Source organism: Micropterus salmoides, unplaced genomic scaffold (assembly GCF_014851395.1).
Source record: "Micropterus salmoides isolate LMB-PRFRI ecotype aquatic unplaced genomic scaffold, ASM1485139v1 Ms_hic_scaffold_15, whole genome shotgun sequence".
NCBI lineage: Eukaryota > Metazoa > Chordata > Actinopteri > Centrarchiformes > Centrarchidae > Micropterus > Micropterus salmoides.
Window position 1 is genome coordinate 24,638,334 of NW_024040596.1, and position 24,768 is coordinate 24,663,101.

General features: G+C 46.7%; 1 protein-coding gene across 2 annotated transcripts in view; it reads right to left on the reverse strand.

Moving 5' to 3' along the window:
• man1a2 (mannosidase, alpha, class 1A, member 2) overlaps positions 1 to 24,768 on the reverse strand; it is a 161,325-nt gene that overhangs the window by 39,545 nt on the left and 97,012 nt on the right. For both annotated transcript variants that reach the window (XM_038721213.1, XM_038721211.1), the window contains exons 6-7: positions 6,001 to 6,095; positions 284 to 407 (exon numbers count right to left, since the gene is read on the reverse strand). In XM_038721213.1, coding sequence (XP_038577141.1) covers positions 284 to 407; positions 6,001 to 6,095 — 219 coding nt within the window. The remainder of the gene's footprint in view (positions 1 to 283; positions 408 to 6,000; positions 6,096 to 24,768) is intronic.

Below are 24,768 nucleotides of genomic sequence, written 5' to 3' on the forward strand. Positions count from 1 at the left end.
AAACACTGCCATGTAACTAATCTCACTAGGGGCCTCCAGCCTCTTGGGTATGGGGTCAATGGAAGGTAAATGCGTGTGATGCTTTAACATATGTCCAGAGGGGTCAGGACTTTATGGGGTTCACCACATGTACCTTGGACATGGGTGTCTTTCTATAGATCCAGATTGAGTGTCCCCTAGGGAACACTGAAAGACACCATGTTCCTCTGATATAGTACTCCGACCCTAAAACTAAGATAAAAGCTGCATGGATATAGACAAAATTACTTCTACTAACACCTACCTTCTGGTAGTATGCAGGGTTCCCTGTCAGGTAGGTGACGTGAACAAACTCCATGTGGAGAGTCCCAAACTCAGCCAGGATGCTGCTGCCCGCCGACGCCCAACCCCAGTTACGACCAACACCACTGGAAGAGGGGGAGGAGGTGGTTAAGACAAGAGGAAAGAGGAGACAGTTGGAGAGATCGATGTGATGTTGAGAAAGACAGATTATATTTCTGTACATAATATAATTCTATACATTCAATATAGTAAGTAATAAAGATTTTCTCTGTCCAATAGAACAAAACGGCCATAATGTATCTGCCTGGGCTGACATGGTTTTTGATGTAGACGAATAATTGAACACATACTTTGTCAGGTGCTTGAACCTAAGGCAATAGAACATGTAATGACTAAGTTTGAATAATGATTTTGAATAATAATTCAAAGGGTCATAATAATTTAGGGATGTGCAACACTAAACATAAGCTTCCAATGGTGACAAATGCAAAAATGAAGAGAAAAGATCAATTGCAGTAATCTTGACGATTACAACTTCTGTGGCTTAATTTTCTTGAATAATGTATAGAAAACATCCTTCTAAATTATCCAGTTTGAGCAAGGATTTATGTGTCATAGTTGATCGATAGTGGCCCAAATAGGCCTTAAAATGCAGAAATGCAATTCTCTCCAAATGGTAGACACTTTCCAGTAAGATGCTGCTCCACTTTTTTAAGTTGGGCTCCTCGTCTTTATCACAACATCAAATCAGAAAATATATTTTTCCATCTGGTGAAACACGGCAAAGTTGGAGTTAGATTGACTGCTGCCTGAACAACAGGTTGAGGAGTTTGTCTCAGTCACAGCGGGCAAAATTACATTTACACATGACCATATGTGACACAGGGGGCATCTCAAAAGGCTTAAATTTTACATGAGTGCATGCAAAATTAATCGGTTGCCACTTGTATGTGTGTCTGCGAGGAGGAGGCATGTGTGTTAGGCACCATCAAGTGGGAGAAGAGAGAGATCTGTGATGTGTGTGTGTTTTCTTTTTGTAATGAATTCCTGTGTGAACAATTATTCCTGGTGGCATTTGCGCATGTGTGAACATGTGTAGCTGCGTTTTCTCCGGTGTGTTTGTCTAATGGGAGATAGAGAGAAAAAAACAAATTCTAATTCGCTCTCCAGCGAATTAGAATTACCTTGCGAAAAGGAGGCCCTCTCTTGTGCTACATGCATCCTTAACAACCTGTCAGCGCAAATAAAAGGACGCTGATCTCTCTCTCTCTCTCTCTCTCTCACTCACTCACACACACCCACCAAGCCAGGATGCTTAGCAACAAGGTAACCCCTCAGTTTGTGTAATTACTCTCACTGCCAGAAGGGGAAGACAAAAGTTCTGCACTGCAGGTTTAATGTTTTTCTTCTAAAGCCGAGGTCACTAATAAGTGGACTGCGGTCCGCGTCCCAAACAGACGCCGTCACATCCAGACCTGGACCTGTAAGTGTAAAGTAATCTTAACGATTACTTGACGAGGAATTCAGGTCGGCTGAATCAGTGTACTTTTTTATGTCCCTTCTTAAAACATGCTTTTATATGAGAGCCCTCTCTAGTAGAGGCAGAGCTGGAGGTTGATGGGGGTTACTCAATTTCCCTGGAGGAAGTCACTGAGGTAGTCAAACAACTCCACAGTGGCAAAGCCCCAGGGATTGATGAGATCCACCCACAAATGCTAAAAGCTTTGGGTTGGGAGGGGCTGTCTTGGATGAAACGTGTCTTTAATATTGCATGGATGTCGGGTACAGTGCCCAAGGAGTGGCAGACTGGGGTGGTGGTTCCCCTGTTCAAAAAGGGCGACCAGAAAGTGTGTGCCAATTACAGGGGTATCACAATTCTCAGCCTCCCCGGTAAATTCTACTCCCAAGGTGCTGGAACGGAGGGTTTGGCCGATAGTTGAACCTCAGATCGAAGAGGAAGAATGCAGTTTTCGTCCCGGTCGTGGAAGAACTGACCAACTCTTTACTCTCACAAGGATCCTGGAGTGGGCTTGGGAGTATGCCCATCCAGTCTACATGTGCTTTGTAGATCTGGAGAAGGCGTATGACCGGGTCCCCCGGGAGATACTGTGGGAGCTGCTGCGGGAGTATGGGGTGAGGAGGGCCCTTCTCAGGGCTATCCAATCCCTCTACATCCAAAGTGAGAGCTGTGGTCGAGTACTCGGCAGTAAGTCGGACTGTTTCCAGGTGAGGGTTGGCCTTCACCAGGGCTGCGCTTTGTCACCAATCCTGTTTGTGATATTCATGGACAGGATATCGAGGCATAGTCGTGGCGAGGAGGGGCTGCGGTTCGGTGGGCTTGGGATCTCGTCACTGCTCTTTGCAGATGATGTGGTCCTGATGGCATCATTGGTCCGTGACCTTCAGCTCTCACTGGATCGGTTCGCAGCAAAGTGCGAAGCTGTTGGGATGAGGATTAGCACCTCTAAATCTGTGGCCATGGTTCTCAGCAGGAAACTGGTGGAGTGCCAACTACAGGTAGGGAATGAGTCCTTACCCCAAGTGAAGGAGTTCAAGTACCTAAGGGTCTTGTTCACGAGTAAGGGGAGATTGGAGCAGGAGATTAGCCGGAGAATCGGAGCAGCGGGGGCGGTATTACACTTGCTTTACCGCACCGTTGTGACGAAAAGAGAGCGGAGCCGTAAGGCAAAGCTCTCAATCTACCGGTCAATTTTCGTTCCTACCCTCACCTATGGTCATGAAGGCTGGGTCATGACCGAAAGAACGAGATCGCGGGTACAAGCGGCCGAAATGGGTTTCTTCAGGTGGGTGGCTGGTGTCTCCCTTAGAGATAGGGTGAGAAGCTCGGCCATCTGCAAGGAGCTCAGAGTAGAGCCGCTGCTCCTTTGCGTTGAAAGGAGCCAGTTGAGGTGGTTTTGGCATCTGGTAACAATGCCTCCTGGACGTCTCCCTAGGGAGGTGTTCCAGGCACGTCCAGCTAGGAGGAGGCCTCGGGGAAGACCCAGGACTAGGTGGAGAGATTATCTCCACACTGGCCTGGGAACGCCTCGGGATCCCCCAGTCAGAGCTTGTTAATGTGGCTCGGGAAAGAGAAGTTTGGAATCCCCTGCTGGAGCTGCTGCCCCCGCGACTGGACCCCGGATAAGTGGATGAAGATGGATGGAGATGGATGAATGGATATTGTGTTTTAAGTGTTTTATTCTATTTGCACTCGTCAAAGCACTTTGTAACTTGTTTTTGAAAAGAACTCTAAAAGAAAAAAAAGTGATAAATGATTATGAGAATTATAAAAAATATGATAGAGCATTTTTATTTTAACCAGCACAGCTTTTCTAGCCTCTTACACCACTGGTTTAGCAGTCCAGGAAACTCAGACCTATTGCATGTGTAAATCATCTCACGTGCATCCTAGTAAGCATTGCAACTCGAGGCAGTAAGTGTTAATCAAGGCAGTCCGAGATGGAGGGAGATAGAAAGATCACACACATGCAGGCACACACAGATGCACTTCCCCCACTCTCTTCACAGGTACAATGAAATGACAAAAAGTCAGTAGAAACCAATAAGAGGAACAGAAAGAGATGGAAATGTTATGGCAATGTTACACTTTAAGCTGAGGCTACAACGGGAAAGTAGACCCTGTTACCAACTGTAGGTAAACACTGTGACTGCAGGATTCTGAGAGCTGAATCTTTTAGACTCTTTTTGCCACCTGTTCACAAAACTGGTTCCAAAAACTACCCTGTAGACACACAGCCCCGGCTCACACACACACATACAAACACATATATACATTATTTAATTATATTATTCAAACAGATGAAACTCATTGTCAGGTAGGTGTGGAGTGCAGCAACATTCATAATAACACAAGGTCACCAAAATATGTAATAATAAAAATACTGTTCTCCTGCCCTTACAGTTTGTGTTATATCTAATTGCCGTCTTTTTCAGGAGTTGAGTTTAAAGCTTTAAACTCAAAGTTTATTTATTTATGGTTATTTGTATAGATAGGGATAGATAACTGCAATGGACAGGCGACCTGTCCAGGGTGTACCCCGCCTTTCGCCCGATGTAAGCTGGGATTGGCTCCAGGCCCCCCGCGACCCTGTACACAGGATAAGCGGTTGACGATGGATGGATGGATGGATGGATGGGATAGATAAAATGTACATAGATAAGCTATCTGATGCAAGTAGTTTGTGAAGTTCTACATGCAGCAGTTTTCAATCTCAAGTAACGCTATGGAGCTGTTATATTAAGAGTAGGTCCCCATTTAATTAGCAAAGGGGACTGCAAGAACATAATGTAAACAATTTGGGATTTAAAAATGTAAAATCAGCATAGCAGAACATGCATTAAGTACTGTTTTTAAAGGATACAAACAATGCGTTTTGGTGAGTAACACTGAATGTAAACATAACGTTTGTGCACAAACAAATCTCCAGGACACCTTTAACAAGGTTTCATTCAGAATAAATCATGATGGAAAAAGAGCAAGGGTTGTATCAAAATCACGAACAACAAATTTAAAACCAAAAGACAATTGCTGTTTGGAGTATAACAGGCAGCATATACAAAGAAGGTATTTTGAGAACTGACCATTTGTGAGGCAGATACATAGTACAAATGTGTTTTGCACGATGTAAAAAAAACAAGGAGGGCACAATAAAAACTGGGAGGTGAAAACGTATTTAAGACATTTCAATTAGGGCTAGGCAAAAATTATAATTATCACAGTATAATTTTCCTCAATAACAATATAACAAATGTTCAATATATCGTCAATAAATGTTTGGTTTAATTTATTTGAACAACGAACAAATTAGTACTTGTTGAGGAGACGTGACTGAAAAAAGATTTACTAATCGTATTTGTTGAAAAAAGATTTTATCCTGTTTTGATTGTTCTACCTCAGATTTGAGTTAAGTGATCCACTGTTTGGCATCAAGTGTTTGTTCTGACCATAAAGAAATGTTTTTAAAACCACAGTTTTCTTGAATTTTCACTCTTCCTTTAAACTTGAAAGAATTAATGATTTGATATTTATCGTGATAATTATAGATATTGAATGATATGACACGTTATTATTGTGATAACATTTAGGGCAATATCGCCCGGCCCTAATTTTAATATATTTGCAGACAATAAAGCAGCAATAATCACAATGGATCACATGATTACTTGTGAAAAGGGCTCACCCGAACTCACGAACACATCAAGAAATATCAATCGACTCAGCAGTTCCTCTCAGCTCTATGAAGTGAATTAGCTTGTTTTAAGTTAGCGACTAGCTGGAGAACATAGTAAAGCATTTAGCAGCTAAAAAGCAAGATAATTCCTCAGGGGGTGGAGACCAACACCAGGAATTTTGGATTTGCGTAAAAAAGTTTGCAGTATCAATACAAGGTGATATAATGTCAGTGTTGTGTTCACAGCTAGTTTCCACCGGCCGAGAAAGTAAATTATTGCAGATTTAAATTTTGATCATATTTAGTGAGACAGTCTATTGAACAGAGTAAGAAGAAAGAGTAAAGGGAAACAAGCTAGAACTGACACCATCTGTGCAAGGACCAATCTGTCAATCAAGTCACACCACAGTTTGTTCCAGGCTGCTCGGTCAACTGTCAGTGATTTTGAGTGGCACGTCTCAGTTTATATTCATGTCAGGTTGGATACTGGATGTAGGGGATGGTTTTCAGTGGCAGTGTCACTGACCTCTTAAGGTTGACCATGGCCCAAGGGATTCCTGTGGGGGTGTTAAAGGCAGGAAGTAGCTTCTCGGCTAGCTGGACCGCCTTCAGCTTGAATACCTGGGGGGGGAGTGTGAGAGAGAGAGAGAGAGAGAGAGAGAGAGAGAGAGAGAGAGAGAGAGAGAGAGAGAGAGAGAGAGAGAGAAAGAGGAGGTTAACTTTCTAGATTCCACTTCATCATGTTCACTGGGAATATTCTGCAGTCCATCAACTTTCCCTGCTTAATATTCTTCTCGAACAGCTGACAGGTACAAGCCAGCAACAACTGCCAACAACCAAAACAAATGTAGGATGAAGGCAAATAAGGCAGAGTGAGATGTCAGGAGACAGACGATTGCTAAATGATGGCCACAAAGTGTCAGAGCTGAACAGATTTATGGAGGAGACTGGCAGACTAATATATGCAACCCCCTCAAACTGTGGTGCAGTTATATAAAATGTTGCAGAATACCACTGAGACATCTACAAGAAAAGCTTGGAGGTCAAACTACACCGACTGAGCAGAGTGAGATACCAAAGTGAGAGCTGGATTTCTATTATCATGACTGGCGTCTAATTTATACAGACTGATTTAGAAAAATGGACATGTGTTCATTTTGAGATTACACAAGTTCTTGCTCTCGTCTGACAGATGAAGGCCCTGAAAAATGTGCTCTAGCCCTTGTTCTTTTCTCAGCATGCCAATCAAAGAGATAAAAGAAAGCTAAGTCTATCCTGCCGCTAAACCAACTGCACGATACTGAAAGCTGAAAATGTAACTGTGGACAGTGTAAAACTGCTTAGAAGACAGACAACTCGTCATAACAATTAAAGCTAACAGCAAAAAAGTTGACGAAATAAACACATCTTACTAGTGAGTGACTAAGAGATTTTAATTCCTAAGTCATGTTGGCCTACAAGAGAACAGGAGTCCAGACTTCAACACTAATCATCTGTAAATCCTTTGTAGCGCAGTAAACAGATTTTCTTTCATTCCTGGATAGTTAATTTTCCTCACATTACTCGAAAAGAACACCGTAACATAATCTTACCACCATTTTGATACAGAGAGATAAACGTTTTCTTCCCCTTTTACCATTTATTTGCATGCAAATACTGAATCAATTAACAATTTGTATTATTCAAGCCGAATTTCCATTTTAGAAAAACATCTAGAGAGAGCAAAATACTCACAAAAATACGTGGCCTCACAAATGTGTCACATTTATGTCCAAACTAAACATAAAAAGCTGATTTAAAGAAATCAAATAACTCACAACATGAACTACAAACCTTAATTTAAGTAAACTAGACATGGACTGTATGAGCTGCATTCTGGTTTTGACAGTCACACGGATGAAAACATGGCATTTGGGGACCAGGTGCTGAAGAAAACCTCAATCCAACAAAGACAATTCACAAGTAGCACCAAGAAAAAATGGAACCATTTTACTCACAGAACTTACATTAAAAGAAGCTATACGTGAGTACCTGCCAAACTTCAGCTGCACTAGTATTTAAAAAAAAATTAAATCCAGTGGTGGGAGAAGAACTCAATTTTCAGACTAAGTAAAAGTACAGATACACGTAAAAATGTTACTCATGTAAAAGTCATCCTGTATAAACCTACTCAAGTAAAAGTAAAATAGTACTTTGTTTTAAAAATACTAGTAATCAAAAGTATAAAGTACTACATTTTCAGATCTATTGACATCTATCTTACAAAAAGCGACTTGTCTTTTTAAATTCACTCAAGACAGGTTTGACTACAGCAGTGTTAAGTTACGGCAAATCACAATAAGGAAAACTAAGTCACAAGAGGACAAGTGGGAATTTCCTATACTATGCAGGGGATTAGTCTGCGTTATTGCTCTGCTGTTGTGGTAGTATCCTCTTCCGACCATCTGACAGACACATAAGCCTGTTTGAGACTTTGGGTATGTTGAGATGAGACAGGGAGGTGGAAACCAAAACTAACTGAAAACACTTGTGATCAGGCAGAAATCTCACCACAAATCCAGAGATTTTAACTTCAGCAGCACTGATAAAGTGCACCTCACAGGCCCAAAATAGAGCAAGGCTGGCAAAACTCAAAGAGGTCCTACTACTTTACAACCTGCCTGCATGGCTACCTACATTTGGATCCAAGTTTTCAGAAAAGTCCAGAAACAAAAAAGTATATGATTCAAGACTGTCAGTTGCTGCCTTTTTAAGATGTTCACTTTCCAGTTTTTCAATGTATATTTTACGTGTGAAGGACAGTTGTGGGATAAATGCACAAAGACGGTGTTGTTCAACTTGCAGACAGCAAGTCAGGCAAAGCAGCACCACAGAGAAAATAACTTGAACACAGGGGCAGACTGAGACTGATTCATCAGCACAATCTGTCAGGGCTGAGCAGTTTTATAGAGGGACCAGATCTATGGAAAATTCCTGCTGTCTCACAAAGTAAGAGGGAGCAATAACACATGCTGGTGTTTGCAGAATACTTAAGCAGCCAGTGGGACATCTTACACAGCACTTGGAGGTCAAACTGTGGAGTTAAACACGGGACAAATACAGACACAGAGAAGAGGAGGGAGAGAGAACAATGCAGTCAAACAGATGTAGACACAGGCATGAGGGTATGAATTGCATGAATGGGAAATGAGAACTATTAGAAGGATAAGAGGGACTGGGCACACAATAAAATCTGGTAGTTCCTGATTTTTAAAAAATGATTATGCACTAAGGCTATCTAGGGCTGGGCAATAGAAAAATAATGATAATTATAGCAAAATAATTTGCCTCAATAACAATATAATTAATGTTCAATATATCGTCAATTAATATTTGGTTTAATTAATTTGAATCACTTACAAATTAGCACTTAATTTTTCTATTAAAATATTTATTATGTTGAGGAAAAGGGAAAAAAGATTTACTTATCAAATTTGTTGAAAAAGATTTTATTATAATCGTTTTGAATGTTCTACGTCAGATTTGTAAAGAGATCCACTGCTCGGCATCAAGTGTTTGTCACATTCTGACCAAAAGAAAAGTTTCACCGCATAATTAAACATCTGGTTTATTCAATTTTCACTCAGAAGCAAAAATCTGCCTTTAAAACTTGAAAGAAATAATGATTTGACATTTGTGATAATTATCGAATGCAGTGTTTCCTCTAGGATGGAGTTGTAGCAGCAGAGGTGAAGAAATTCTTTTGTCTGAATATAAAACCCCAACACAACATGTCTCAGCAACATTGTTCTTGTGTCCATGAGCATGCGATGCACCTCAGAATAGTTTAAAACTGCAGTGTTTTCCCAGTTTAATGTGAGCTTCAGATGAATGTTTTGGTGTTGGTCGGGGGGTTTGGGGGTGCTCCCCCAAGAAATATTTTTGTTTTCCAATGAAAAATATGTAATTTCACATCATACTGGGCCATTATTTTCACCATATCTCTGAACAAATAGTTGGAAAAGCTAGAGCAGATAATAAATAAACAACACCCAAAGATCAGTCTACTGGAGGAACTACAACCTTTAGATCTAGAGAAAGTAATTTGGTTGGTTGTTGCTCCACAGTGATTTTACAGTGATGGCACAGCATGTTTTGGGCATCAGCCCTGAGCCGTAACGGCAGGAAAACCCTGTTAATATGACCTCAGAATCATTAGAGATAGGACTGTTCATGTTTGCCTTTTGTGTCTTCATTTTACAGCTTCTGACATTTATCTGTAGACATTAATATAAAAAATAGGCAACATGAGAAACCTCCTCCCTTCTGAGGTGCATTTTATTTGCACATTAAAATCCAAAAAGAAACGTCTCCTCATTAGCGTAAAAGGACTAGTTTGCATCACTAATTAGCTTTACTAACCTCAGCTCCTCCAGTCACCTCCGTCCTTTCTTTTCCAAAACCACTTTTTCAGACTGAAATCTGAAAAATAATTTAATCAGTCTGTACAGGACAGAGCTGCAGGCTACGTCAGTTTACTCTCAGTGATGTTCTCAACATTGGACACGTAGGCAGAAATAAAATACATTTTCTAGCTACTTTCTATAAATTGAGCTTATGTTAAGTTACATAGCAGCTATGTAGCTGCTGTAGAAGCTTTCCTGCTCAGTTCAGTCTGAAGGGGAGGGGAGATGTTGGCTAACTTATCTTTGTCGTGCGAAAAGTGACGGTCCGCTAAAAATTGATTGCTGTCCGCGGGAGCGCGTAGGTGTGTTAAAGCTGTATCGCCCAGTCTCTTTACGACTACAGCTGCTTTTATCTGGAGATATATATATATATATATATATAAAATCAACTAATTTCAGGGCAGAAATAACCTTTCAGTCAATATGTACAGGCTTCAATCACTTTCTGGTAAGTAGAATACTGCATTTTATGGGTTGTATTCGCCATCTAAAGGTATTTTACCAGGTAAAAATTACTGGATTGGTTGGAACACAGCAGGTAAAATAATGCAGATAAGGATCAACTTTCGGCGGACCATCACTTTTCGGCACCAGCTTCACTTTTCCAGCAGGTGGGAAACAACAGACTTTTTCTTGGTCTTGAGAAGCTGACACACTGTAACAGACACCGTACATTTACTGCCAGAATATTTTCCTCTGCTCGCGTTCACCGTCACTTTCTGCCGCTCGGACAATCAAACACTCGCTACGCACCTCCTGATTCAGAGTTACGCTGCTCTTATAACACCATCTGTCACGAACGAGGAGAGGAAGCGAGCACAGTGTGCGACTGAAAACATTTGTAGCGCATAGTTTAATGATCGTGGGAAATTGTAGTAGCGGCGGTCGTGATTCAGCATGATGATGTTTTTATCGTGATAACATTTTTGGCCATATCACCCAGCCCTAAGGCTATCTTCGGTATGCACATTTTTAAATAAATATACAAGTTATCCTTTACCATTATAGAATGTCACCTCCAGATGCTTCAACTAAGTAGAGCACAGGCATGCACTTAAATAATGAGTTTAAGCCCAGCCAGGACAGAAAGCCCACTCATACATTCTTGCAGGTGGTGCTCATTACCAAGACATCAGCCTGACAGACAGCTAAACTAGCATTAGCTACCAGGCTATGGGCAAGTAGTGGAATCTGTACACTGTTCGGCCCTCTCTCATGGCTTCACCTGAGACTCACAAGGCCTACACAGAGATTTGAAGAAGGCTATTTGTTATCACCATCAGCACCTTAAGTTTAAGTCCCAAAAGGACTCATGTCACTCCATTACTGTGTGACCTCCACTGACTACCCATGGCCTCCAGAATCAGATTCAAGTCACTAATGCTTCAGAATCAGAATGAGTTTTATTGCCAAGTAGTGTTTTACACATACAAGGGGGAGTGTCAGTGAGGGATGTGGGCCTTGTTGATGAGGCTAGCTGCAGATGGGAAGAAGCTGCTTTTGTGGTGAGAGGTTTTGGTCCTGATGGTCCGCGGTCTCCTGCCAGAGGGGAGAGTCTGAAACAGGTTGTGTCCAGGGTGGGAGGACTGGTGACTGGAGGTGCAGCTGTTGGTATAGAGGGAGAAAAAAGGGGGGGGGGGGAGAACGCAGCGTTGAGGGGATCCGGTGCTGATGGTCCTGGAGTCAGAGACATGTTTTCCCATCTTGATGTGCTGCTTCCTGTCCGTCAGGAAGTCAGTGATCCAGTGTCAGGCACGTTCAGCTGAGAGAGCTTGTCCTGCAGCAGGGCCGGGATGGTGGTGATGGTGTTAAAAGCAGAGCTGAAATCCACAAACAGGATCCTGGGCGTAGTGAAGGGCCATGTTTACCTGTTGGCTCTGTAGGTGAACTGCAGGGGGTCCAGAAGTGGGTCTGTAGTGGATTTAAGGTGGGACAACACAAGGCACTCAAAAGACTTCATAACTACAGAGGTCAGGGCGACGGGTCTGTAGTCGTGTAGCCCTGTGGTCCTTGTTTTTTTGGGGACAGGGATGATAGTGGAGGCTTTGAAGCAGGCTGTCACATGGCATGTCTCCAGTGAGGTGTTAAAAATGTCTGTGAACACCAGAGACAGCTGATCAGCACAGTGCTTCAGGGTTGATGGGGATACGGAGTCCGGCCCCACTGCTTTGGACTAGGGCAGAAGCTGAACAGAGGAGTTAAGGGGGATGGTGTCCGATTGACTCTCAAAGCAGAAGGAGAACTGGTTCATCTCATTTGCCAGATGAGAGTGGAGGGCTTTGGGTTTATAGTTAGTGATCTGTCTGAACCCCCTCCAGACAGAAGTGGTGTCGTTTGCAGAGAACTAATGCTTGCATACAGAGTGACTACTGGGTCTGCACCCATCTACTTAAACTCTAATACAATAATACTCATAATACAAGTTTACATTGGCCGCCTGGCTCTGCCATCCCTTCACACAAATCAATCCCAGTCCCAGCTGTGACACCACGATGGTGGAACGAGCTATCACACGCCATCAGAGCAGCGCAGTCCCTCTCTAACTTCAACAAGCTCTTGAAAACTCATCTCTTCCGAGAACACTTCCTCTTATAAACCTCTAACTCCTAACCTCTAACATGCACTTCCTGTGCTCTTCTTCTTCTATCTCCTTACAATCATCTTGTATTGACTGCACTTTGTTAAATCTTACTTCTTTTCCTAGGTATTTACCCCATTTATGCAATATGTACCATTAGCGCTTACTAGTATTTATTGCTGCTCTTACTAGTGTGTATTGTCAGTTGTAGATCTCGTGCTGTATTTGATGCTTTGTTGATGCTTGTATGTTGTTTCTCAAATGTAAGTCTCTTTGGATAAAAGCGTCAAATGAGTAAATGTAAATGTATGTGCATGGGACTGGCTTGTATGATTGTGTGTGTGTGTGTGTATATAGGGGTCATGGTGTGTGTTTGTGTGTACTCATGTCTGCCCAGTCATCACAAACACCTCCACTGATTTGTGGCATGTCTGCTGGCCGCACTGAGGCCCTTAAACTCCATTGTATTTTATTGGCAATCCTGCTGCTGATGTCATCAAGCAGAGACAGGATGCAAACCCCGTTATAGATAAACCCAGAGGAGGAGACGGCCAGCCGCCTTCATAGATAAAACTATACAGTTTATGATAATCATCTTCCTCCACTGCTTTCATCTACAGGCGGGGATGAAAGTAAAGTCTGCACCCAGGGAAAAGTACCTGGCTTTCTGAAGACACGCAGGTGGTATTGTTGTTTGTTAAAGGAAGTAAACCTGCTGAGAGAAGAAGAGGAGCATAACGTTTGCTTAATTAGTGCCTTATTTTCCTTTTATTGTTTATAATACTATGGATCATTATTACACTTGAGACAAGAGGTGCTCTGTCTGTTTTCACTTGTGTAGCTGAACTCAGTGTTCAGCATGCTGTGAACTGACTCAGTGTATATACACAATATGCTGCCAGCTACACCATATACATGTAGGTACATTTGGCTATTGATTTACTCCTGCAAGTAATATTAAGATAGATTAATAGTAAGATTAAGATATATCCCAATTTATATCAAAATGTTGCCTATTTACAGATCTGTAGTCAATATCATACATCAGAAATATTTTTAAATCCCTTAAAGTGGTCATATTATGCTCATTTTCAGGTTCAAAATCCTATTTAGGGGTCGTACCAGAACAGGTTTACCTGGTTTCCTTTTCAAAAAACACCATATTTTTGTCATACTGCACATTGTTGCAGCTCCTCTTTTCACACTGTGTGTTGAACGCTCCATTTAAGCTAAGGAGCAATACATCTTACCTCTACAAGATCTTTGTTGGGAGTTGTACATGCGCAGTTCCTAGTTACGGACTACTAGCCAATCAGAAGCATAGTAGGGTGGGTTGTGAGAAGCCGGTAAACATGGCTTCAGTTCAGCTTGACTGGAGCAAGAGTTTCAGAGTGCTGAGTTATTAATCTGAAACAAAAGTATCTTTCATCCATAAGTTATAGCTGAGCTCTGTCTCTACATCAGAAGGGAGAGGAGAGGCAGCAGGCGGACATCTTGTCACTGTGTGCTACAGCTCAGTGTGTTTTTCCACTGCTGTTTTTGAGGGCGTGTCGAACTTACCGCTAGGCGAGCATTATGACACGCATTTCTTGTGATGTCACAAGAAAGGGGAAGAAAAGGCTGGACTACAAACGAACTGTTTTCAGGCAGTTCAGAGCAGTGTTCTCAGTGGGAAATCCCACTGGGCTGGACATTGGGCTTTTTCACTTTGCAAACTTATTACATGCACAAAAAAGGTATAACACAATAAAGAAGATAGAAAAAGCCAAAAAGCATAATATGACATCTTTAAAATCGACAACATTAGTCATGGACTATGAGCAAACAGGCTGGGGGAGAGAGATTTGGCACTGAGTAGTTCCACGGGCACATTCTCATTTTGCAGTCTTTAAACTGAATGAAAGTTCTTCAACCTTCACTTTGACATTGTGTCCTACTCTACCAATGACTAACTGAGTTGTGCAATATTTCTCTGTTAAATTGTCAACAAAACAAAGTGAAGTGCTGTTCCTCCTTGACATATCTCCAAGTCATTGCAGCAAAACAACCACAAGGCCTATATATGCATCTATCCTGCTGACACGATATTTACTGTAGCAAGAAGACAAGATTAGGATATTGAGAGCTTCGAGGTAAAAATCCTTGGGGGCTACAAGCCCAGACAGGTGGTGTTTCTAACACTCTCCCCCTCATGGTCTGACAGCTTTAGTGGTGAGCGTTTAAAATGCATTACAGCACACTTCAAAATCAATCACTGAAGGATGTACTATCTCAGTACACACACACACGCACAGATAAAGATTTGAAATACAACACTGGGAAACTGGGAAACAAGAAAAGGTTAGGCAAAAAATTTGGACTGATATACGTTTTTTGAGAGCATGCAAAAAACACATATATGGATGACAGGCTGGGATGACATTATCAGCCAATCTGAACTCATATCAGCATGACCATATATGTTGTTCGATAAAGAACTGTCGCGGTGGCAGCCCGGCTGTCGGTGAGTGTCCTGTTTCTCCTTTCCCTCACATTCTGGTTTCCCCTGTGCCTCCTCTCTCTCTCTGTGTGTGTGCTCTCTCCCTCCCTGCTCCGGAGCCCGGCTGGCTACCCACACCTGCACCTCGTTTACCTCCATCCCCGGCCGCCGCACCTGCCAGCCATCAGCCTCATCACTGCCAGTATATCAACCCCGGCTTTCCACTCCACCCTCGCTCGATCGTCGCAGCTCTTGACCTGGTGTCGCCGCTTCGTTCTGGCTTTATTTCTTATACTCCTTTTGCCTCTTGTCCTCTTGCCTACTAACCCTGTCTCTGTGTTTTTCCCCGCCAGGTTCACTCACCTCTGCCTCCCAGCTCGGCCAGCCGGGCTCGCTCGCCTGCCTCCTCCTCTCGCCGCCTCCACGACACCCCCCCCGGCTTCTCTACTCGCACCCCGCCTGGACCCCCGTCACCGTGTCCTCACCTACCCGTCTGCCAGCCTCCCCCCTAGCCTCCAGCCTTGTGCCCTCCGTTCCTCCAGCTTCTCGGTTCCCCGAGTCCTCGTCTGCCTCTCCCCCTCCTTCCACCTGCCCTCGCCTCGAGCCTGTTTTTTCCTCAATAAACCTCTTTTTCACCCTCAGCGTTGCGTTTGGGTCCGTTCTGTCTCCCACCGTTACAGAACGATCGAGCCACTATGGACCCAGCACGCTCCCCCTCTCCCCCCCCCCTCGACCGACCCCACTCCGCTGGAAGTCATCCGCGCCGTCGCCTCCCAGGGAGCGGTCCTCGATCAGCATGCGGCCCGGCTCCAGTCAGTGTCCGATGCGCTCTGCTCCCTGGGCGAGGAGGTTCGGCGTCTCAGTGCGCGGCTCCCCGACCCCTGCTCCACTCGTCCTCTGTCCCCCTCTCAGTCTCCTCCTTGTTCGCTCTCTGCTGATTTTGTCCCAAGCGCCCCAGTAGGCGCGTTCTCTCCCCGCGAGACACCCGTTTCCCAGCCTGATAAATTCTCTGGCGATCTGGGCGCGTGTGACGGCTTCCTGGTTCAGTGCGCCCTGGTGTTCAAGAGGCAACCAGTGTCTTTCCAATCCGACGAGGCTAAGATCTGTTACGTCGCTGGGTTACTCCGCGACCGGGCTTTGGCCTGGTACGCTGCCGTCAGTGAGGGCCAGCCCCACGTTCTCTCCTCCTACTCCTCCTTTGTTGAGGAGATGCGGAGAGTCTTCGATCGCCCGGTGCGAGGGAGAGAGACGCCTGGTCGCCTCCTCTCCCTCCGCCAGGGTGATCGGAGCGTGGCGGAGTACTCGGTGGATTTCCGTATTCTGGCGGCCAACTCGGGTTGGAACAGTGAGGCGCTCCGGTGCGTGTTCCTGGACGGCCTCAATAATCGGATCAAAGACCTGCTGGCCGTTAGGGACGCCCCGGAGGGTCTCGATGCCTTGGTCGAGGTAGCCACCGACCTCGACAACCGCCTGCGGGAGAGAGAGAGGGAACGTGTCGCCCGCGCTTCCTCCTCCCGCTCCAGCCTCACACCGTCGCGGGCCTCTGTCCTGCCGCCCCCCGCGCCCGATCGGCCGTCCCGCCTGTGCTCCCTGCTCCCCCCACACTCTCAGCTCCACCGTCTCCTGAGCCCATGCAGCTAGGCCGAACTCACCTCTCTCCGGAGGAACGCGAACGCCGCCGTCTCGCCGGGGAGTGCTTCTACTGCGGGAAGCCCGGTCACTTTTGTCCACCTGCCCTGTTCGCCCAAAAGCACCTGCTCGCCAGTAGGGTTGGGACTACTGGCGAGCAGGGCCCCCTCCCCCAACCCCCGCGTCCTCCTCGATGCCTCCATCACCTGGGAGAGCATCACCCAGCCTCTCAAGGCCCTGATCGACTCGGGCGCGGACGAGAACTTCCTAGATTACCAAATAGCTCGCCGCCTTAAGATCCCCCAGGTCCCCTTAGACACCCCCCTTCACGCCACGGGTCTAAACGGCCAGCCTCTCGCCATCGTCACCCACCGCACTCCTCAGTTATCTCTTCTCTCTTCCGGCAATCACCACGAGTCCCTCGCCTTCCACCTGATCTCTTCCCCTGCCGCCCCTCTGGTTCTTGGTCTCCCCTGGTTATCCTCCCATAACCCCTATATCGATTGGTCGCGGGGGAAGATCAGGAATTGGAGTACTTCTTGCCATTCCTCGTGCCTCCTGTCTGCCCGAGCCCCCGGTGATCCGGTTCCCCCGGTCTCTCCTCCGCTCCCTCCCGACCTGTCCGGGGTCCCCGATGTCTACCATGATCTGGCCCCGGTTTTTAGTAAGAACCTAGCCCTGTCACTACCCCCCCACCGCCCCTACGACTGCTCCATAGACCTCCTCCCGGACGCTCCCCTCCCGTCCAGTCACCTGTACAATCTGTCGCGACCGGAGAGGGAGTCTATGGAGCAGTACATTAAGGACTCCTTAGCCGCTGGCATCATTCGCCCTTCATCCTCCCCTCTTGGGGCGGGTTTTTTTTTCGTAGCTAAGAAAGACAAGACCCTCCGCCCTTGCATCGATTACCGGGGGCTCAACGCCATTACCGTTAAAAACAAGTATCCCCTCCCGCTCATGGATTCGGCCTTCGAATCCCTCTCCCGGTCCGCCATTTTTACCAAACTGGATTTGCGTAATGCCTATCATCTGGTGCGGATCCGGGAGGGGGATGAATGGAAAACCGCGTTTAACACCCCTCTCGGGCACTATGAGTACCTAGTCATGCCCTTTGGCCTTACCAACGCCCCCGCGGTTTTCCAAGCCCTGGTTAATGACGTTCTTCGCGACTTCCTCCACCGTTTTGTTTTCGTCTATCTTGACGATATCCTGATCTTCTCCCGCGACCCTGCCCAACACACTGAACACGTCCGTCTGGTCCTGCAGCGGCTTCTGGAGAACAGGCTCTTCGTCAAAGCAGAAAAATGTGAGTTTCACTCGCCTTCCGTCCAGTTCCTCGGTTTTATTATTGAAAGGGGGCAGCTCCGCGCCGACCCCTCCAAGATCCAGGCGGTCGCGGACTGGCCTACCCCCACCTCCGTTAAGCAACTACAACGCTTCCTCGGTTTTGCAAACTTTTACCGCCGCTTTATACGCGATTTCAGCACCGTCGCCGCCCCCCTAACCCGCCTCACTTCCACCTCGGTCCCTTTTGTCTGGTCTCCAGAGGCCGCTGCAGCCTTCTCTCGCCTCAAGTCCCTGTTCACCTCCGCCCCCGTCCTCACCAACCCTGACCCCTCCCTTCAGTTCGTGGTCGAGGTGGACGCCTCGGACGTGGGCGTCGGCGCCTGCCTCTCCCAGCGCTCCCCCAAAGATAACAAACTGCACCCTTGCGCCTTCTTCTCCCGCCGTCTCACCCCCACCGAACGAAATTACACCGTGGGGGACCGAGAACTGCTGGCCGTTAAGCTGGCTTTAGAGGAATGGAGGCACTGGCTTGAGGGGCTAAACTCCCTTTCCTCGTCCTGACCGATCATAAGAATCTCTCCTACATCCAAACTGCTAAAAGATTGAACTCCCGTCAAGCCCGGTGGGCCCTGTTTTTTGATAGGTTCAACTTCTCCCTCTCCTACCGTCCTGGATCCCGTAACACCAAGCCTGACGCTCTCTCCCGACTCCATTCCCCAGACGCTCCCCCGAACTCCCCGGACACCATTCTGCCCCGCACCTGCCTCATCGCCTCTATTGTTTGGGAAGTTGAATCCGCTGTTCGCCGCGCCCAGTCCACTGAACCCGGCCCTGGCCTCGAGCCTCCTAACCGCCTCTATGTCCCGTCGAGTGTCCGCTCTCAGGTTCTCCAGTGGGCGCACGCCTCCAGATTCAGTTGCCACCCCGGGATGGCCCGTACCCTCTTCCTTCTTCGCCAGCGATTCTGGTGGCCTTCCATGGACAAGGACTGTCGGTCCTTTGTGGCCGCCTGTGAGGTGTGCGCCCGCGCTAAATCCTCCCATCAACCACCCGCCGGCCTGCTCCGCCCTCTCCCGGTCCCCGGTCGCCCCTGGTCCCACATCGCCTTAGACTTCGTCACCGGACTCCCCAGGTCCAACGGGAACACGGTCATCCTCACCATCGTCGACCGTTTCTCCAAATCCGCCCACTTTGTCCCCCTACCTAAACTCCCCTCTTCCTTGGAAACCGCCCGCCTCCTCATCAACCATGTCTTCCGTCTACATGGCATCCCTCAAGACATCGTCTCCGACCGGGGGCCTCAGTTCACGTCCCAGGTCTGGAGAGCCTTCTGTCGCGCCTTTGGCGCCACCGCCAGCCTCTCTTCGGGTTACCACCCCCAGACCAACGGACAGGCCGAGCGAGTCAACCAAGACCTGGGAGCGGCACTCAGGTGTGTGGCGTACAGAAGCCCGGCCTCATGGAGCTTACAGATCCCCTGGATTGAATACGCCCACAACTCCCAGGTTTGCGCTGCCACTGGAATGTCCCCCTTCATGAGTTCACTGGGCTACCAACCCCCCCTGTTCCCGTCCCAGGAAGCAGAAGTAGCGGTCCCCTCGGTACGGGCCCACTTCCGCCGTTGCCGCCGCATCTGGAAGGAGACCACGGCCGCCCTACAGCGCACCGCGGCCCGCAATCGCCGGTTGGCAGACCGGCATCGCACTCCAGCCCCCGCCTACCGGCCTGGACAACAAGTGTGGCTCTCCTCCAGAGACCTCCCCCTGCAAACCTCTTCAAAGAAACTCGCCCCCCGGTTCATCGGCCCCTATCCCATCGAGGCCGTCATCAACCCCTCCGCGGTTCGCCTGATACTCCCCCCTCACATGAGAGTCCACCCGGTCTTCCACGTCTCACGGGTCAAGCCCGTCTCCACCAGCTCCCTCTCTATGCCAGTGGCAGCGCCTCCCCCTCCCCGGATGGTCGACGGACACCCCGCTTACACTGTGCGCCGCCTCCTGGATGTGCGACGTAGAGGTCGAGGCTACCGGTACTTGGTGGACTGGGCCGGCTACGGCCCAGAGGAGCGCTCCTGGATCCCTGCCAGTCAAATCCTGGATCCTTCCCTCCTGTCCGACTTCTACCGGGCTCACCCAGACAAACCGGGGGGTCCGCCTGGAGGCGTCCGTTGAGGGGGGGGCCCCTGTCGCGGTGGCAGCCCGGCTGTCGGTGAGTGTCCTGTTTCTCCTTTCCCTCACATTCTGGTTTCCCTGTGCCTCCTCTCTCTCTCTGTGTGTGTGCTCTCTCCCTCCCTGCTCCGGAGCCCGGCTGGCTACCCACACCTGCACCTCGTTTACCTCCATCCCCGGCCGCCGCACCTGCCAGCCATCAGCCTCATCACTGCCAGTATATCAACCCCGGCTTTCCACTCCACCCTCGCTCGATCGTCGCAGCTCTTGACCTGGTGTCGCCGCTTCGTTCTGGCTTTATTTCTTATACTCCTTTTGCCTCTTGTCCTCTTGCCTACTAACCCTGTCTCTGTGTTTTTCCCCGCCAGGTTCACTCACCTCTGCCTCCCAGCTCGGCCAGCCGGGCTCGCTCGCCTGCCTCCTCCTCTCGCCGCCTCCACGACACCCCCCCCGGCTTCTCTACTCGCACCCCGCCTGGACCCCCGTCACCGTGTCCTCACCTACCCGTCTGCCAGCCTCCCCCCTAGCCTCCAGCCTTGTGCCCTCCGTTCCTCCAGCTTCTCGGTTCCCCGAGTCCTCGTCTGCCTCTCCCCCTCCTTCCACCTGCCCTCGCCTCGAGCCTGTTTTTTCCTCAATAAACCTCTTTTTCACCCTCAGCGTTGCGTTTGGGTCCGTTCTGTCTCCCACCGTTACAAGAACAGGACTTTGCGGTACAGAAATGTCAAAGATAAGTTTGAGGTAATCTGGAAACAGTGTCACCATTATATAGTTTGTCCACCAGAGAGCACTGACATGTTTATTTGTCATCACTTTAACAAGAGAATTTAAGAGATTCATTGAGAGAATATCAGCCAATATATTGTTATCACATTACTCAAATTTCATTTAAAATCTGTCTAAAATTCCACTATCCATTGAGCCTAATACTCACATATATACTTGTACACACATCTCTTCCTTCCTTTAATTGCTCCATTTTTCTTCTGCCTGTCGCCACTTATCTCCCCTTTCTTTCCTCTCCCATTAGCTGTGTCCCCTCTCTCCATCTTTCAACACTCTCTCCATTGCATTTCTCTTTTCTGCATTCTCTCCCGCTTTCAGGATTAGTAGTGGCCCGAGGCCGCTGGGTTGTTTGTTTCGAGGGGCCAAATTCCCAGCGAGCAGATTTAGAGTACGGCAGGGAAGGGTGAGGAGGTTAGAGGGGTGGACAGGCTGGTTTTGTGGCCCCTCGTGGTGGAGAAAGACTTTTACCCTGGCAAGGGTGAGAGGTTTGACTACTACTAGGACCAGCCGTGCTAAAAAATGTGTGCAATGGTCCTGTAAGGCGCTTTGGATGAAATCGTCTGCCAAATGGTGCATCAATGTTACGTCCCAGGGAGAGGAAGAGCACTAATCCGCCACTCAAACACGTCCTAAACTCCAGCCAATGATCCAGTTATTACACATGAGGACATAATTTGCAAGCTGTGAGCAGCTGGGGGAGACTGAAATCGCTGTTAAGCAGGGCAGGCTCTGATAGATATGACAGTCTGGACAGAAACACACACAACAAAGTGTGCACACGTACAAAAAGTGACATATAGAAGTACTTAATTGTATGAAAACAGTAGTGAATAGGTAGCTATTAGATGCAGCTGTAGGAGAGAGGGCAGCCTATACAAATGAACTAGTAGTGATGGAGCTTAGTTTAAAGTTCCACCAGGTCAATCTTCTCTAACACATCCTCACATCATGTTTATGCATAGACATCCCAAACCATCCTGGCACCATACTCCTGTCTGGAGTGTTCAGGTCTTCCTTGTATTCAACCTTGTGTAATCAGATTTGATCAAAACCTCTGTTCAACCACTCATCTCTCTTTAGATACATGTTAAAAGTCTACCTTCTGCTGCAGCTACCACAGCTTCCAGCTGTCAGCTCTGTGCTACATCCAAACTCGACCCCACATACCAGAAATATTACTCCAGGTAAAATCCATCCTGCCCTTCAGATGAAGATCAAAAATACAAAAAAGTCTATTTGTTCAATAGAAGACTAATCTTTGTGTGTGCTTGTGTGATTTAAATCTATCTGAAGAATGAATGTTTGGTGTAGAAAAAATTCTCACTAGCGCTAATCTGTTACTACACTGATACTAACACACTAAAATATAATACAACTTTCAATACGTACAGGTCATATTAATTATTCAAATCAAAGAATTCATCTCTCCTGACTGAAAAGTCTCCATAACAAATACACTGTCTGAAAATAACTAAGACAAATACTAAGTGTTGACTAAATGACTTCATAAGATCATCATTTTTCACTGCAATGAAGAATCTTTTAATACATTGCATACAAAAACATTGCACACACACACACACATACTGTACACAAGCAGACACACAGAGTCTCTGGTGTAAGCAGTGGGCCACTGTTGACATGTAATGGAGCCTCCTAAAGGGATTAAGGGGTAGACTGTGAAATGTGCTGAATGCGCCTGCTTGGTAAGAAGAGCCCAGAGGGCCAGCAGGAGAGACAGGATTAAGTCACCCACTGTGTGTGCGTGATTCTGTGTGTCATTTCCATACTTTGCCATGCCACTTTCCCAACAGCTGATCCATTTGCTCATATTGTTTAGCATCCAGTGCTCCTGCATCAAAGGCAGGAGACACAAAGATGAGCCGCCATGGAGGAAACTCAAAGGCCATCGTCAAATTAGCTTTACGATCCCTGAGTTTGTTGCAATCACACCGAATCATACTGACAGCTGTCAGCTGTGACAGATATTTTGGGTCAAGCATTAATAGAAATGGCGCACTTGTGAAGCCTTGACAAGGATATGACTGATCAGTTATTCTGCCTTCAGCGTCCAATCTCCTAACTCTGACACAGATGTGGCTTGTTGTTCTGCTGTGGAGTCCCCCCTGATGTGCTTATATTGTCTGTTACTGTATTTGGCATAAGTCCTCGAGACTCTCTTTTCTTGATTGTTAACCATCTTTTCCCCTAAGGGCCGCTGAATATAGAACAAAGCTGAGTTTTTTGGTCCTTGCAAGAAAACATTAAGTTAAATTGAAATGTGGGGCATACACAAAAGTTAGCTAGATTTTTCACAATTTGATGTCATGATCACATGAAGTTTGTCTGTGTAATTCTGTTTCTCTTGGGGATGAAGTGCAACAATTCTTGAGCAAATGAAAAGCACGACTTTTACATGAGCTATTAATGCATGTGTTCACTTCTTAATTCTTTATTTCCCACCCTACATTATTCTCTTCTTTCCCTCATTAACTTAACTCTCTTAGCCTTTATCTGCTCTTTATTCCTGTATTCAGTGCATGGTCCATTTCCTCACCTCTTTATGCTTGTCATCTCCGTTATAAAAATCTCTCACTCTTTTTCTGTCCTCTTTCCTCTCTGCATCCATTTCTTTCTCTTCTTCACACCTCTCCGACTTAATCTCATTTGGACTGTCTTTTAACCTCTTTGTCCTTTCCAACTCTTCTCCCTATGTGAGTTTCTACTTTTGCAGTGTGGTTCAATCAAACTATTACATTTTAGGTAAGATAGATATTTTCCCCCAATTTGTACGGGCATGGTAAGTCATTCGTTCGCAGAGTGGAATTCATAAAGCTGTGATGAAATTTAAATGTCTCTCCTGTTTTTTACACCATCATGGTTTTTTCTCATTCTCTCAGCGTGTGCGCCAGCCTGCTGCTTACTGAGCATGTCATCGAGGCAATATCTGCAAGGGGGAAAAGGATTCCCGGGGGAAGCTAGACGACTGTTGCTGGAAATGACTGGGGTGGCCTCAATATGTGCTGCTCTCTTATTGGCAATGACGTCAAAACATTAAGGTTCGTATATTTAATGTTGCAGACTTTGCAACAATCTCTTAATGATTGTTGCACGTGTTAAACCGATTCATTGTTCTGTTTTAACACAAGCACATGGTTCTGCCGCTATTCACACACTGTGATGTACATACACTATGTAGCCAAATAAATGTGTGTAATTGTGTGCTTTAAATAATATATTTATAGAAGGCGGCACGGTGAAGCAGTGGCCTTACAGAAAGAAGGTCGTGGGTTCAAACCCCAGTTGCCCTGGCCTTTCTGTGTGGAGTTTGCATGTTCTCCCTGTGTCTGCGTGGGTTCTCTCCGGGTGCTCCGGCTTCCTCCCACCTTCCAAAGACATGCGGACTAGGTTGATTGGTGACCCTAAATTGTCTTTAGGTGTGAGTGTGGCCGTGAGTGGTTGTTTGTCTATGTGTGGCCCTGCAATGCCCTGCCCTGTCCAGGGTGTACCACGCCTTTCACCCGATGTCAGCTGGGATTGGCTCGAGCCCCCCGCGACCCTGTACGCAGGATAAGCGGTTGACGGTGGATGGATGTAATATATTATATATACATAATATTTTAACTTTGTGGCAAAAGGGGAAGGCTTTCTTGTTTCAACACTCAAGTTCCCCCCCGGCCAGTGCATAATGCCAGGTCCATAGTGAAAGGATTTACGCTGCACAGAGTCCTGACCTCAAGACCCATCCAACACCTTTCAGATTAACTAGAGCGCAGACTGAAAGCAAGACTTCTTTTTCAAACATCACTAATGCCCTTGTGGCTGAATAAAAGTAAATCCTTGCAGCTGGGTTCAAACTCCGGGGGAAAGATTCCCATGAAGAGTGGAGGCTGCTGCAGATTAACAACCATGGTTGGAATGAGAT